Source organism: Mytilus edulis, chromosome 7 (genome assembly GCF_963676685.1).
Source record: "Mytilus edulis chromosome 7, xbMytEdul2.2, whole genome shotgun sequence".
Taxonomy (NCBI): Eukaryota; Metazoa; Mollusca; class Bivalvia; order Mytilida; family Mytilidae; genus Mytilus; species Mytilus edulis.
In genome coordinates, this window is record NC_092350.1 from 5,824,095 (window position 1) to 5,842,108 (window position 18,014).

Here is an 18,014-nt window from a genome sequence, read left to right on the forward strand (position 1 = left end):
AAAATTTCAAAGAATACAGTAGACAGAATACAGAGAGTCTCTATATACTAAAGTAGTATAATCGTAGTTAACATGTAGATAAACGTGAAAAATAATTGTCCTCTCTAAAGAGTTATACTAGTTGTGGTTCTTGCGATCTAAATCATAAGAATGGATGACAAATGCGACTATGCATGTTACCTATAGAACACAGAGGCATGACGATTAATTTATCGTTGAAGGAAGAGAAGCGACACACAAAATGAGGTCTTCTCGTTTAATATTATAGATATGTTACTTACACAAATATCTACATTTTTTGAAAATGACCGATAAGCAAAATTTATTTCTTTTTTAAGAACTAAATGTCACAAGTTTAAGCCGATGAAAACCTAGTAATTACACGTATATATAAGATAATTTAGTATTTTTTTTAAAACTTGTTACAATGTGTTGTACAGAGGATATTGGTTCCTGCTTAAACCAACATTCCCCCGCTAAATTGAAGACCCATTTGTGGCCTTCGGCTGTTGTCTGTTCTATGGTCGGGTTGTTGTCGCTTTGACACATTCCCCATTTCCTTTCTCAATTTTATTCAAACTTGTTAAGTACAAATTGTACCTTGAACAAACCATACGGGAATCCATGGCGTCATGGGACAAACTTTAATATATTAGATTATTTATATATCACAACTGTATTGTATAATGTCATTTTTATTGATAAATGTAATTTTTATTGTTTGAAATTCAATATGATTTTAGTTGACGTCAAACCAGTAATTGGATTGAATCATTGTAAATTTGCTGACGATGGTGGATATAATATTCTAGAAAATGCCCCAAACTGGAAAACAACTGGCCATCCAACTATCTGGACAAATATTGTGCAGTATACAAAAGTTTCAATAAATATGAGCGCTCAATATAAGCCTGAGAAGTTCCCTCCACTTAAAGACAAAACACTTACCCATTTTGTTAAAGGTATTGCAGTCGGTATCATTCAGGAATCAGCAACCATATCGTACTATAAAGGTATGCACTTCATGGCAGTTTATTTAACATTACTTGAGACGTATGGACACTTTTATTCATATTATCAAAAACCTTTTAGGACACTGTGGCACAACAAGAACAGATATGCATTGAAACTATAACGCTTGTCTTAAATACCGACACTACTGCATTACAAACAAACACTCTGTAAAACAGATTTATCATTGACAATCATACACATTTCCTTATTTCATACCAAAACTATCATCGGTGTCATTTGATCGCTGGTGGATGAATCATTGTCTCAGAAGCAATCATGCAACATCTTATTTCTAAAAAAAAACTGTTACTACCGGTAAAATCGATGGCTTTGAGCTTATTTATGTACTTGATATCACACGCAAAACAAACACAAAGATTTGTTCTTCATCTTGATATTTTTCTGTTTGATTGATTTGAACATCGGTAACTTCTGTGGCCTCCGTTGAAATGACTAGCCGCGGATCCGAATGAAAAACTGAACGCGCCAACAGTGAAACTGATTTTAACAAAGATGACTTTTGGCTACATATTCTTTTTATTTTTTCTAAAATTCATTAGATATACAAATTCGACAACAACATGTTGTGTGGTATAGTATTTCTCCACTCTCAACAGTCAATACATTTTTATATCTAATACCATTGTCAAGTTTTGTGATCTGAATTTTGAAAGATTAGCTGTCATCAGTGGAGACATTTCATATAACACCTGATGCGCTGGACGAATCTGTACATGGTACATATAATTGACATGTTTCATGGTACATGCTACATATATGTATGTTATAACATATAACCGTTCATTATTTAACAATGAGCAAAACCAATTTCGTTTTGCACGCTATAAAACTCCATCACATAACAAAATCAAACACAAATCAAACGAAAAACGTTTGATAACCTAAAAAAGCTGTAATAAAATAGTAACTTTGTATATAATGCATTGAAAATAAAAGTGTTAATAGTGCTTTGAATACGGAAAAGTTAAGAATGAAATGAGGCTCTTCCGACAAATACAAAAGTATGAACATAAAAGCAAATAATGTTAAAACCTGACACGGTTCCATTTAATGTTGTTTGTTTTTATGAATAACGTCTTACTGATACAACCCACCATATAACGCGACTGTTAAGTTTTTTCTTTTTTCAATATGAAGAGTATGTCAAACTTCAAATGCAATATTTTTATTAACTATATAATGTCAAACAACAAACGTGTCATTAAATATAATGCATGTGTTTAAGGTTCAGCATTATATTCAAGTCAAACAACAAAACCATGTAAAGGTTTAAATAAAGATCATCCGAAAAGTCATGAATACTGCAACCACGAGTTTAATATTGTGTCTTGGTCACAGTCGTTATCCCATAATGATAGGTATGTAACTATTATACTGTAAGGACCTCTTCAAAAAGATTATATATAATTTAAACACACTTGATCTATATTGCAATACCTTGAATTACATCTTTTTACAAAAAAGATAACGATGGCAGGATTGTCAATGATATAACTATCCAACAACGTTCGTATGAAGTGGCTGTAAGCAGTTATGGGCATTAACACAGCATAAACAAATGAAAAATCCATACCATATACGGTAATAAAAGACCTCGACATGAACAATTTGAAATAATTCAATCTAGAAAATTTGCGGCTGAATTTATTACAAGATCAATTATGTTCATATTGCTCTTCACGTATTTCGGTACTTAAATCTTCAGTTACCAGGCCTTACGGTCATAAAACTTTCAAGCAAGATGTTTGTACTCAGACTCGAGAATCAACCAATCAAAATACAGGGTTTGGTGTTTCGAGCATGATTTTTGTGCTCCAAGCTCTGAGCAAAGTTTTATGACTTCAACCCCAGTTTACATTGTACTTATCTGGTTCGTAATTTTACCGTTAATGACTTTTTGACTAAGTAAATTTGCAAGTCTAGTGATACATGCTTATCAGGAGTTGATTACCCGTGCCCTTCGACAGTTCCCAACTATACATACACCAATGACATAGAAGTTAACAAAGATACCTTTGATAATTATTAACAAATACCGGTCACAGTAAGACATTCAAAATTGATATAAAAAAAACATACTAAGATCTAAAAAGCCCGACTTTACAAATGTAAGACAATTAAAAAGAGATAAAAAAAAAACGACCATAGTTTACATACTTGATTTGCCTGTTCATAATTGATTTACGAGATTACAACATCGGTTGAGTATCGTCAACTTAATGTTTAATACGTACGTCTTATCCGAAAATCTTCTCCATCGAAATCAACTAAAAAGCTTTGAGATGTCTTTCCCGTTTTTGTTTTGTTTTATATCTGACATCTACCCTGTTTAAATCCAAAATAGATCAAAGAAAAATAGAAAATGCAGAAGGGAAGTTTCTTATTTCAGGGTTGTTGCTGAATTCTCGTCTACAAATGGAGGATATGTAATTATTGCTGATCGTGATGCTAAATTCGATGATTCTCAGACAAACAAATATTACTACAATGGAAAAACTCTCTCACGGATGTTTGAGTATCACTGGGATTTAGAGAACCCTTACCACTGTTCTCAGTCGCTAGGGACATCATGTACTCCATTTCTGGACATTGTAGATGATATTACTGAAAATGTAAGTATTGGGTGTCCAGAATTCGATATGTATCAATAAGGTCAATCATGTAACAACCTTTAATACGATAACTAATTTAGATGAAAGTTAGGTTTCTCTAATTAATTTTTTCAAACTCCAAAATAGAATTCAGTTTGTTAAAAACTTTATGAAGTGATCCCCTTTATCTTAGTTGTAGACAAGATAAAGGATAGGACGCGGAATATCTCTAACTAACCAAGTGCTACTTTCAATTTTGTTATGAGCAAGTGATTAAGACACTTTATACTTCTTATTCGCATGTTTCATGTAGTATATCTTTTCATAAATAAAGGCAAAAGTAGTATACCAATATTCAATAATATAGTCATAAATCCATTTAACTTAAACAAATCCGGGTCAAAAACCAAATTCGAGAATAACACAATAACTATAAGAGTAAAACGACGGAACAACAGAAACACTACAGTAACTACAAAAACTGAACTTTGAGTTATATATACAAAAATGGTTCGCTTTTGATATCCCAGTTTAAAAACGATATAAGATATGCAATTAGTACTTTTGTGAACTGTATTTGTCGCCTTCTTTTTTGCAAACCTTTTTAAATTAAAAAAAACCCCAATAAAATTCATTTATAAAAAATAACATTGACAGGTAATGGTATGTGTATTGACAACATCTGATAGATATGGTAAACATGGATATATGTTTATGATTCAAATCCCTAACAAAGATATTTTTTTCTGGAATCCGTTTTATTAGTCCATATATGAATCTGTTGTAGCCTAATCTGAGTTTTACATGGGGAGGATGGTCTGATGACTTATCGGGACTAGACCATTATGAATATGATTTGTTTTACCTTGGAATGGATAACGTAGTTTTGATAGACGGTGCTGGTGCTGGCGGCAGATTCCTGGAATTGTTGTCAAAAAAGAATATATCAGTTACGGAATCATCTGTAAGTTACAATACATAGAAAATGTTTTACTTATAGTTACAACGAATGTGTAACAATGAACACATATTTAAGTAGACCTTATACTAGACAAGTCACTGATAATGCATAAGCATATATGCTATTGAAAACAATTCAACAGAAGAAAAAAATATTTTCCCTTTTTTTTTGTCCAAAGAATATGTTTTTGTGAACATTCAAAGAAACGGGCAATTATCTTAATGTATATATTTTAGATCATCAATTAATGAGTAATCTAGTTTCAGCGTTCCATATGAAGGTCAAGCGCTTTTGACACATATAATTTATGAAATATCATTTTTATTTTCTAGCACCTTCCTTTTACGTTACTGATAATGTGTCTTTTCTATTCTCATCGCGCTTGGGATGATGATATGGTGAAAGTAAATTGAGAATGGAAATGGGGAAAATGTCAAAGAGACAAAAACCAACCAAAGAGCAGATAACATCCGAAGTCCACCTGCTTATCCGTCAGTAACACATCAATACTGAATACGTAGAGACCATTTGACAGATCGGCTTCCTAATTAAAAAAAAAAACATGTAGTAGTATTTGGTTTGGTTTTGTGTGTGAGCAATTAGACATTGGTCATTTTATGGAGTGTTGTTATATTTTTAAAATGCATCTCATCTCTAGTGGCCATTACAACTGACTTATGTTCTCAAATCTTTTAATTATAATGTTTGTGGACCTTAACGGAAGGATGTATATTTGAATTTAATTTTCATTACTCAAGATCATTTACTAAACGTCACATGATGAGAATGTTTAACTGATTGTCATATTTTACTTTAAAATCTTGCGTTTTCACACATATTTAACTACACGTTTTTGAGTTATTCAAGTGTTTTTTGTTGTACCGCTGTGATGTCAAATGCATTCTCTTTATATTATAACACATAACGATATGTTAAAGATCTTCAATATGTATTCATACTTTTTTTTTTGGTCTTATGATTTTTGTTTTTTTCTCTAAACAACAAAGAGACGTAAGATATCATTATGACATTTCGAATCCATTAGTCGAATGAATATGGCAATACCATGCCAAAAGAACAAAAAACGACAAATAAAAAGAAAAAAATATATGTATAAATACTGAAGATTAAGATAAAACTGGTTGATCGCAGCTCCTCTCAGGGGTTAGCAGATCATGGTCCATTCATGACATCCGTCATATAGTCTCATTCTGTGATCTCTTAGGATAATATTATTACCTCATTTTTCTAAGGAATCTTTTAGATATATAGGATGCTTTGTTTACTCTTAAGTATTTCTTTTTGGCTATTTTATATTATTTATGAATCTTAAGTTTTGTCGACATCTTAGATGTATTCTTTACAGTTTGCTTTATATTTTAGGCATCTATAGCTTTGGAAGATCCAGGAATGTATTCTTTACATTTGGTTACCTATGATAAAGCTGGAAATTACAAGTCAGGGAGAACTCTTTTCTTATTTGATAACCTGTCAATGGTGGATATTCAAGGAAATAAGCCGACATATTGTTCAACTGCTTCTAAAGATACATCGTACACTTGGATTACTAAAGATATAAGTCGGTGAAGATTGATTGGAAAGGTCGCTTTATAAACATTAGACATAATGCCGGTAAATGGTTAAACCCTGTACAGACTTATGCTAAAGGGGAAGGAGTTGTAACTTACGAGGATCTATATGGAAGCAGAACACATGTCGGAATAAAAAATGTTGGCGGTATGTTTTAATATTTAAGATACCATTTTTGTTAACAAAACATCCCTCTAAAATAAAAAAAAGTCTATAAACAAAATTCAAGAATAAAACAAAATTATAATACATTTCCAGCACTATGAACATGTTAAAAATTAAGTACTTGACATTGTTAAAAATAGAAAGTTCACAATTTTGAAATTTCTGCAAGACAAAGTGCAGGTAGATATTTTTTTCAAATGCAAAAAATTATAAGCATGCAGAACAACTGATAAAAAAGAACAAGTATGAAAAAAAAGTATGAAACTACTCTTACGTCGGATTTTCAAAGAAGTTGTGGTAACTGGTTAGGAGAATAGGAATACACATATTTTTATGGAGACTTTAAGAGCAATATGGTGCTCCTGAACTTTTCCCATGGTGTCCAATGCTAATTAACTCGAAAAAAATCACTTCATTTTGAGCTGTTCGATATATGCTTTTAGAAATAAATCATCGAAGAAACTTCCCAGAACAAGGATGTTTGCAGACTTTATTCCATTCTTCGTTAGGAATTCAACGTTAAAACGGATAAGATAGATAAAGTGGTAGATATATGGTCCTTGGAAGAAGCAAGTGACCCGTGTTTTTCCGTTTTAGAAAACCCTGTAACAAAGTCACGCGATTACACATTTTAACATTTGCTTTGACGTCTAGATCACGTCAGTCCGTCATTGTCTGTGGTTATGGGGTTGTTTTTTTACGAACGTCCATAATTTTGTAAAATCGTGTTGGAATGTTTTGAACATTTAAATGGTGTTTGTAGAAAACAGTTTGCATTTCTTTTTTTACTGATTAATAGATTGAAGTTTTGAGAATCTACAGTACGTTCATTTATTCATAACAAAAATAGTCCAACCAGACAAACGGTCTCAGCCATTATAATTTCCAAGTATCGATGTGCTTGAAAGTTTAATTGTTTTTATCTCATCCACTTTTGATTTCCAAGTCTTTATATTTCGGTCATATTTTATTTCGAAGTTTTTTTTTTATTTCAGCCATTGTTGATTTCCAAGTATCATACCAGGTTGACAGTAGTGACTCAATAACCACAAGTGTCAAGGATTCACGACCTTTTACCTCTGTTTCCAATATAAATAATCAGTATGACATCCTGACATTAGACTGGGCTGATGGAGACCAGTTGACAGCTACAGTTAAAGCTATTGATATACTGGACAAAGCTAACCAAGAAACAATCGTGGTGTACAGAGATGCCACGCCCCCTATTATAGAAAATATATGGCTAACAAGGAGTGACCGATTGAATGTTAGTGTCCACAATTTGGAGGATTTTACAAAAATGACGTAAGTAAAGTAAAGTAAGCCCTATTACCTCCGCGCTTTAAATTTGATGTACTGTTAATTTTATGATTCCCTCATCTTAAAAGACATACATGTGTAACTCTGAACCATCTTTTTGCATTCTTGTCTTGAAGCGTTTTGTAAGACCGTTCTCTCGTTGCGAAACATATTCAACAAAAACAAACAAACAGACCATGAAACAAACAAAAAACAACAAACAGACGGTCGGCAAAAGTTGACACTTAATGAAAAAAAAATAAGAAAAACGAACACACACAAAAAATAAACACGATTTGATCTCAGGTGCTTCGAACATGATGCAGACCCTGCTCTACATGTGTTAATCATGTATGTACATATTCAGTGAAAAGTTTCCGAACATATCTAATCGATAAGCTCAGAGTATACATTAATCTAAAAACCGAATTTGCTGCATTGAACAAAATCGCATCTTCTTGTACAGCTCATGATATTGATGTAACAAAAATAAAAAAAGGTGAGGACTGATTTACTAGTAACTAACATGTATGCCTGCAAACAGACCGATATGACCAATTCTATTTGATACAATATCCAGAAGGTTGCATTTCCTTTTATGATTATCTTGATAGAGGGCTTCTGCTTACAATCTAGAAAGCTTTTACACCAAGAGTTCCTAGCGGCAATTTTAAAAGTTTTATGGACCCCACTTAACGTTGGTTGACCATATCGGGATGTGAAATAGATGAGCACAGACATGCTTTCTGTTAATATAGTACCGCTTGAAATTGGATTATAAAACTTATCACATTGTGAGGTAGTATAACTTAAGCGGATATATCAACTAGGCAAAATAATAGAGCAATTTTGGTCCATAGGATAGAATGGGAAGCCTATGATGTACACAGTGGCTTAGACTCTGTGTAAATTGTATTATTTTGTTTTATTTTTCCGAAGGATTGAATGGGAGGCCTATGATGTACACAGTGGCTTGGACTCTGTGTGTTGGAGATTATATGACAGTAAAACTGGAGTTCGTCATGGACATGAAGATATCATAGCTCAGGGTCATTCGTCTGTAAGTTAAAACTGAGTACATTTATCTATTAGGACAATACGCTAGAGTTCTCTATGTACATGCGTATATCATACCTCAGGAGAATGCTGTCAAGGAATAGAAGTTCCTTCATAATATAAGTTCCAAATGGAAAAACTATTCTGGAATATTATTTCCACAGGAATAAATATTACAGTAGATGTTCCTAACGGAATAAATAGTATGGAATATTTGTTCCGACAGGTACAGGTATTATAACATTGTTTATAATAAAGTTTCCACTGGAACTTCTGTTAGGTGGAACAAATATACGCTGACAATACCACTGTGAGCTTGGACAAGTAGGGTATCACATTTGAATTAACTATCTATATAAAGATAAAAGAACTAGGGGGACAGGCTACTGTAAATAATAATCAAGAACTATTATTGGTAGGAAATTTCTCTGGAGTCTTTACTAACTTTAATATATACTAAGGTTCTTGTTGTATTTATGATGACATAGAAAATTCATGTAGAAGGAATTTCATGTGAGGTCCCTTTGGAGATGCAACTGTAAGTTATGTGTAATGTGTTAAGCAAAAAAATTACACTTGAGCTCTTAAATTCACAGAATTATTATCAAGGATAATTAATCAGATGATACTTACATAGCAGCGCTCATTTTGTCACACACATTGTGTTGGAGTTTACATTTGAGTCTCAATGACCAGCAACTAAAGAGAATTTGCTTTTGCAAGTAATACATAAAAAGTAAAAATAACAAAAATAATGTACTCGGAGGAAAATTCAAAACGGAAAGCCCCTTATCAAATGGCAAAATAAAAAAAATAAAATGATACAACACATCAAACAAATGGACAACAACTGTCATATTCCTGACTTGTTAAACCTCTCAACTGTATGATACTCGCATATACTTTCATTTAATTATTGACAACAGTGTGAGAGCAAGACAATAAAGGTAAAAAGGTAAATAAAACAATCGAAGTTGGAGGACATTTTGAGTAAAATTCCAAACAAGCACCCATATACGGTGAGAGTGTTATTATATGCCTGGTAATAGTGATTTTTTGAAGTATACTATTCTATCAATGTCACAATAGTGTATCCATAGTTAAACGAAAAACGTAGTGTGCATGTACAATGCAACATGTGGCTTTATTTTACAGTATAACAAATTATCAAAATTGTGTAAAAACAACCCAGTTTAAATTCCAGTTTTTGTCATTTGTGGTAGAAATTATACATAAGTTATTTAGTTTGAGAAGGGAATGCATCTGGTATAGGGTAGTTAAATAATATTCATATAAGTTAAAAATGTGATTTGTTATTTCAGAATTTGATACATTGTGAGAATAAATACAGTGATTATGCAAGGGGAGCAAACTGTTACTGTACACCATTCCAGGGATGTTTCCATCGTCATTTCCAAATTAAACCAGAAATAAAACAACACGGAGGACTGATAGTTAATAAAGATAAAGGGACGCATGAATATGATTATTTCATAGAAATATCCGTAACCAGTATTGCTAAGTTAACCACTGTTCTGACCAAAAAGGTTGATATTCATAACATGTTTTGTTGACTGAATGTCCACTGTTCTAACCAAATAACTTAGTGTTTGTCTGTCACAAGTATCGCTTATTTAACCATTGCTCTGACTAGAAGGTTTGATATATATTTCTGTCACTTTTGTGGCTAATCGGACCAGATTTCTGGTCAGACAGATTTATATCTATCTATAACGTGTCTTTCTAAAATACAACTTATCTGACCAAAAGTTTGTTGTGTCTATCCGTCTTTAATATTGATAACACTACTACTGTTTATGGCAATCATGTTTGGTATCCATTCGTCACTAATATCAATAATCAGACCAAAGATCTGAACAGAAATTAGGAACGGTTGGTTCATGTACGTATCTTATACTAAATTTCTAATCATACCTATGTTTTGAGCAGATTGATTTGAATCTACCGATCGCTACCATAGTACATGGTGATATTGGTCTGAATATATACCGGTATGCTGTCTATAGATTTGTTTATATTATATAACTGCTTTATCTTTCATTCATTCAAAAATATCCTTTAGATAACAGTAGACATTAGTCCACCACACCAAGGAGCTGTCCACGATGGACAACCAGGAAACCCAGAAATAGACTACCAACAAGGAATGGACCTACATGCTTACTGGGACCAGTTCTTTGACAGGGAAAGTGGGGTGTTTTTCTATCAGTATATAGTAAAAACAACCTTTGCTGATAAGACAGATTTTGTTCTTGATGGTTCAAATCCAAATGTAAGTCACATTGAACGCAGCTCATCATAACTTTTAATATTAAAGCCTGCCAATTTCTTAGAAAAGTTGGCTAAATTCAAACATAACTAAACAAATTACTATATTATAAATCATTTTTCGGAATGTTAATTTGTTATCAAGCACATGTTTGCCTGCATGTTCTACCATTTTTATTCAATAATAATAAATTTTGATCTTCGATTGACGCAATCAAACACTTTCGTCAGGACTTGCAAATGTGTTCATTGCAGTAATAGTGTACTTGCATTTTCTGACATACCAAACTCTTAACATGATTTGCATACAAATTCGTTTTTGTGGTGTTTATTTTATCATTCTAAAATAGGATGATGTATTGTTAACTAAGTTGATACCGACCGATCATCAAACATGTTTATACATGAACATTGTCATTGTTCATCGGAATTACCCATAGTCGTATTCAGTGGACATTTCTACTTTTAAAGTGTACAGTTCAGTGATTTCGAAATGGTACCAATATATCTGTTTCAGATAATAGAGACATACAACACCTTTGGAAGCCACACAGTCAGTGGAGATGGAACCTATTATTTTACTGTTGTTGCCTATAACAGGGCTCTGGACCCTTCAGAACCAGTGTGTTCTGACGGTGTTACTATAGATAGTTCTGTACCAGGAGTTAAGGAGGTGGTTGTTAAAGATTCCCTCATAACTGGAGGTCTTGTCAAAGATTATCCAGATAATGTAGACTACTACATACTTGGACCAGATCGTGTGAGGAGACTGATACCTAATCCTACTGCTGACTGTATGTAAGTATACACATTGTAATACTGGGACCAGATCGTGTGAGGAGACTGATACCTAATCCTACTGCTGACTGTATGTAAGTATACACATTGTAATACTGGAACCAGATCGTGTGAGGAGACTGATACCTAATCCTACTGCTGACTGTATGTGAGTATACACATTGTAATACTGGAACCAGATCGTGTGAGGAGACTGATTCCTTATCCTACTGCTGACTGCATGTAAATATACAAACCGCATACAAATTGATGTTTTTTCATCATTAATTCTTTGTTTTGTGTTTAATATTCTGTTATTTACCATAAAATACTATTTTAAATTGTTTTATTATAGAACAAAAGCCACAGCGTTGAATGGTATTGACTTATTCCCTTTGGCAAGAAATAAAAATGGAAGCATTGTGGAAGTAGATGGTAATATTTTCTGCAGTAATTCCAGTTCATCACCTAATGTCATAGGTTTGACATTATTCAAATCATCATTGGTAAGATAGTGAAGTTAGAAACACAGTTTATTTTTTTCAGTTTCAATAATCTTTAATCTCAATCATGCTTCACTATGACATCTACTCTAGAGTGTTTGATAACTTTTACATGTCTATAGGCTCGAAGTTTTGGAAATCGCTCCAATATTAATATTTATGATAAACGCAATTCGTTAATGAATTTTGTAGTAAAATGTATATATATATATGTTTGTTGCTTTGTTTGTGTGAAAAGTTCAATGTAGTTTTATTAGACTAACTTGCTCTCAGTAAAACAATACAAGCTTCATATATCATCAAAGGTTGGTGTACAAAGTACCAATGTTTATGATATAAATCGATAACTGTTTTCAAGGAGCATAAGCTAACAAGTTTATGTTCACTGATTCAGCTTAAGTTCTCATATTCGACTTATAAAATACTGAAACGAATATTCAAATTGAAGAAAGGCTAAAATATACAATGAACGATGCATGCAATCGAGATATTGTTTGATCATATTGTGTGTATTTTAGTCGAGACGCTATCTGATCAACCATCAAGGTAACGTTTGAAGACTGCTGATGTTTATATTTGCCTGATATAAACATAACATAGATATAAATAGATAGCAAACTCGTCTAATTGGATTTTGTTTAAGTCTGTTGGATTTCGTATTACAGGTAAAAACAAAATGTTTACCATTGTTTCACGTTCGTTGTTGAAATTCTTGTTGAAAGTTTTCTTTTAAATATCTGAACACGCCTAGTTTATGCGTAACCCATCTCTAACTAAGGGGTTTAATTAAAGTTCACATGAAAACGGATTTAATGAGGTTGGATTGTTCTTAAATCACTTGCAATATCGAAGCTTATTTATGTCATTTCATCTACACATGTACCAAGATCTTATGTAATTAAAATACAACGTGATATTAATAGTTTTTTATGGAATGGTAGTACTCCGAAAGTTAAATCGGAAGTTATTCAAAAGTCTCCTAGCGAGGGGGGACTGAAAGCTCCAAATTTTGAAGTACAGCTGTTATCCTTTCGTATTATGTGGGTAAAAAGATTTCTATCAGAACATGACTCCAAATTGAAACATGTTTCCAAAGCATTTTTCTCCCTTTTTGATTTAGAGGACTTGTTTATGAGCAGATGTGAATATGAGTTTTTGAATTTGAAAGCACCTCTTTTTTTATATAGAAGTGCTATCTGCTTGGAAACGTTTCAAGGGTATTTTCATCCCGTTAAATGTATTTCATGTTAGAAAAGAATTTATTTGGTTCAATCCGTTTATCAAAATTGATCAAAAGAGTATTTTTTACAGATCTTGGTACATGAAAGGCATAAGGTTCATCAATGATATTGTAGATGATAAAGGCGATTTTTTGTCTCATGACGCTATTAACAAAAAATATAACCTGAATGTCACTTTTGTAGACATTCTATCTATTAAGCTTGCTATACCACGTGACTGGAAAGATTTGTTATTACAACAACACATGTCACCTAACAGCAACTCATTTGGATTCGTTTTTGAGCATGAGAAAAAAAATGCCTATCAGTAAATTATTTGCTAAAGATGTATATTCACTTTTTATCGATCGGGGAAGTGTTTCTCCTATTTCACAACAAAGATGGGAAGAAAGTTTTAATATAGAAATTAGTGACGAACAATGGAAAAATATTTATTCATTAGCTTTCAAATGTACTATAGAAAGCAAACTACAAGCTTTTCAATATAAATTACTATACAGAATAGTCTCACATAATTATCTTCTTGAAAAATATAAACTTTCCATAACTAATGAATGTGCCAGTTGTAAAGAAATAGAAACTATAGAGCATAAATTTTTTGAATGTACAGAAATAAAACAATTTTGGAGAGATTTTTCAAATTGATGGTATTCAGTTTTTGGAGAAAAACTATTCTTGAATAAAGACAGTGTCATTTTTGGTGTATTGAGTTCTGATAACTTAGTTCTAAATTATTGCATTCTACAGGCAAAATATTACATTTATTATGTAAAGAACACACAATTAGACAGACTGTTCATATCTGTGCAAGCTTTTCTTAAATTTTTGAAAAGACGTCTGGAGATATTAGAATATTTACATATTTCTAAAGACAAACACGAGTCATTTGCCAACAGATGGGGGGAATTTATGAAAGCTATTTAATTAAATTTATTTTTTAATATTGTTATAGTATAATGTATTCCAAAGTATTCTTAAGACGTATCATATACTGAATATTCACACCACTATCTTGTAATGTTTTACTATGTCTTATTTGCATAATATCAATAGTTTAACAATGCCATACATGTCATGTCATTCACTTATGTCTTGTAAAAATGTATGTATGCACTGTAGTTTGAACACCAAAAAGATCAATAAAAAAAAAAAAAAAAAAAAGAGGTTGGATTGTTCAATTGAAGGTAAATACTTAATTAGCGATGTTTCGTCACCAAACTGCGTCGAAATGGCTGCTTAAAGCGAAGTACAATTTCACTATTTTACTTTCAGATTTTTTTTTTATTTCGTAGCTAATATATTTCAAATCTACAGATAAAAGCATAATATACGGAGAAGAATACAATGATAAGCCAGACCCCTTTGTTGACTTTGCTTAGTGACGTTACATGTCGATACAAGGAATGCGAAATTGATAAAAATATGAGAGTTTTCAACGTTTTTATTTTGCCTTAACAAATGTATGTACTACATCACTATATACTAACCAACTTGTCGATGTATATATTTCTGTTGAAATGTTTATAGATGGAGATCACATGGGAGCCTTTAGATATACCAGCCAGAGTATTCGACTATGAAGTTGGATTTTCGTCCACAGAAGGTAGTACAGCACCTGATATCATGGCATTCGAATCGACTAAACAACATGCACATGCAAGAATAATGCATACTAACATACCAGATGGAACCCTGTTTTATATCATTATCAAAACTATCAGTAAATCTAATGTAGAAGGACTAACTGTAAGTATAGTGACAGTATGTAGTAAATATATTGCCATTTCAATTAAATCTCATGTTGCTTTGAGATCTGACGAAACAAATACATTTGTCTTTTTGTTTAGTTGAAATAAAATTTAATATAAGAATGAAAGATCATCCGAGGGAGCGAAATTCATATTTTAATTAGTTACGTTATATTTAGAGGGAAATGCAAACTTATGTTTGACATAACAAAAAGTTTGAAAGCAATTGATAAATTTAAGTTCCAGCAGCGCCTGCATACGAAGTATATATCTCTCTATTGATACGATATTCGCGGGCTTGTATTTCCTATCATGATTTCCTTGATAGAGTTGTTTGCTGCTTACAAGGCACTATTAAACCAAGAGTTCCAAATGATGAAAATTAAACCATCCATTTGTACATTTTACGGACGCCATCACGAGTTGGGTGACAGTTATGGAATAACCGTTTCACAGATGATATCGGACCTGTTCCGTTTGTCGTAACTACAAACCAATTCCCTTTTCACCGGTACCACGAATGTAAACTACCGAATAAGACTATTTACCGGGTTTGTTATATCATGAGCAACATGTTGCTTAGTTTTCTATGTTGTATCTTGTGTACTATCAATTGTCTCTTTCTTTTTTCATTTTATTTTTTAGACATGTATTTTCGATCTATGAGTTTGACCGTCCCTCTGGTATCTTTTGCCCCTCTTTTAAGACATTTTTAGTCTATCTTTTCACTGTTAGATTTTTGGCGTTGAATTGATGTTTTAGACAAAACTATTTAGGATAATGTACATTTTTATCTTGAATATATTCTACGCAATTCCGTATGCACATAAAATGACATGTACTTTTCGGGCAAATACAGTTACAATATTCGTCTGGCTAACATGACAAAAAGTCACTCCGAACTTTAAAAGTAATTACAAGTACATCGTACATCGTACTAAATTGTTAATTTATATGAGCGACACACTACAAAATGAAACCAATTACTGAACTTTAACCTAGACCACTGTAAGACGAAGTAAGTTAGATCACTAAGATTACTAGCCAATAAACAATTTATCATTGTTATTTCTGATCTTCCTATTTCAGACTTTAGGTCCATGTTTCATGGACACTACACCACCAGAGATTGTTGGAGGTAGTAGTATATTTACAGTACAGTTGTCAGGGGAGTATCTAGTCACCACATGGCCTGGTACAGCTGTGTCTGATAGTGAAGAATTGTTTACACTGGACTATCAGTATGCTGTCGGTATGTTATTTATTATCATTTGTTTCGACAAAGCACAGAATGGAATTATAAATCATGGTGTTCAGGTTGCAGATTCACAGTTGATTTTATTGTTGAACATAAACAACAAAAGAACAGGTTTACGTTACACCAAACAAGTTTAATGAACAAGGAAACGGCACATAACTTGGAAACTAGGATCATAATTTTGTTTCTGCTTATCTGCTACAATAGTTGCCTCTTAGTTGATAAACACAATTTGTTCTAGATTAAAATATCTAACATGGACTAGACATTTGCCGTTTATTAAGGCTGAGAGCAAAACCATTGTGACATAATTGACTTTGTTTAAAAATGACATCCAATTCTGCGCCGAGTCGGCATAAGTATGTATATTATGTTCTTAGCGAGGAAATGTTTTCTGTTCTATAAAGGTTAAACCAAGTTTTAATTCTACTTTGGTTTTACAAAACATTGGTTAACAAATGACAAACATACCAAAATCCAAAGAAAATTCAAATTGGAATGTCTTTAATCAAATTGGAAAGTCTCTAATCAAATTGGAATGTCTCTAATCAAATTGGAAAGCCTCTAATCAAATTGGAAAGTCTCTAATCAAATTGGAATGTCTCAAATCATATTGGAATGTCTCTAACCAAATTGGAATGTCTCTTATCAAATTGGAATGTCTCTAATCAAATTGGAATGTCTCTAATCAAATTGGAATGTCTCTAATCAAATTGGAAAGTCTCTAATCAAATTGGAATGCCTCTAATCAAATTGGAATGGAATGTCTCTAATTAAATTGGAATGTCTTTAATCAAATTGGAAAGTCTCTAATCAAATTGGAAAGTCTCTAATCAAATTGGAATGTCTCTAATCAAATTGGAATGTCTCTAATCAAATTGCAAAAAGTTCAAACACATCAAACGAACGGAAAACAACTATCAGAGTCCTAACTTATAACAATCATTTCCGAATGTAGTAAAAGGTGGATTTATTCTGGTTTTATAGCAAGCGATTTTTTTTACTTGTAAAGCAGTCGCTTACATTATTATATTATATTATATTATTAGTGCAGCTCGAATCCCAATAACTTCGCTCTCACCCCATATGGTATTTACTGACCTTATATATACCGTATTGCGTCTTCAGCACACTATGTAACGAATTTATCTTACCGACTATCTTAACTTGTGAAGTTTAGACTAGTGACCTAACAAAATGAGCAAGTCTTTGGTACTGTTAGCATTAAGAAACTAGCTGCTTCTATTGATCCTACAAAAAACAGATGCCAACAATAACAACTTGTTAGGTTTAAATGTGTTTTATGAATTTATTTCCATCTTAATCAACAATTTTTTCGTCTGTTGAAACCTTTAAGATTTTTCTCAGTACGGTTTTGTTTTTATAAAGGGAAGTAGCACAACTACTACCCGTGTATGAAATAATAGTTATCAAAAGTACCAGGATTATAATTTAGTACGCCAGACGAGCGTTTCGTCTACATAAGACTCATCAGTGACGC

General features: G+C 32.4%; 1 protein-coding gene across 1 annotated transcript in view; it reads left to right on the forward strand.

The window, feature by feature from the left end:
- The first annotated feature begins 733 nt into the window (after positions 1-733).
- Positions 734-18,014, forward strand: part of LOC139482918 (uncharacterized) — a 62,819-nt gene continuing 45,538 nt past the window's right edge. The window contains exons 1-14 of the mRNA XM_071266944.1: positions 734-1,013; positions 2,261-2,393; positions 3,425-3,647; positions 4,414-4,590; positions 5,971-5,999; positions 6,161-6,324; positions 7,338-7,647; positions 8,581-8,701; positions 10,020-10,244; positions 10,781-10,990; positions 11,504-11,784; positions 12,119-12,269; positions 15,035-15,253; positions 16,345-16,507. Of these exons, the coding sequence (XP_071123045.1) occupies positions 734-1,013; positions 2,261-2,393; positions 3,425-3,647; positions 4,414-4,590; positions 5,971-5,999; positions 6,161-6,324; positions 7,338-7,647; positions 8,581-8,701; positions 10,020-10,244; positions 10,781-10,990; positions 11,504-11,784; positions 12,119-12,269; positions 15,035-15,253; positions 16,345-16,507 (2,686 nt within the window). The remainder of the gene's footprint in view (positions 1,014-2,260; positions 2,394-3,424; positions 3,648-4,413; positions 4,591-5,970; positions 6,000-6,160; positions 6,325-7,337; positions 7,648-8,580; positions 8,702-10,019; positions 10,245-10,780; positions 10,991-11,503; positions 11,785-12,118; positions 12,270-15,034; positions 15,254-16,344; positions 16,508-18,014) is intronic.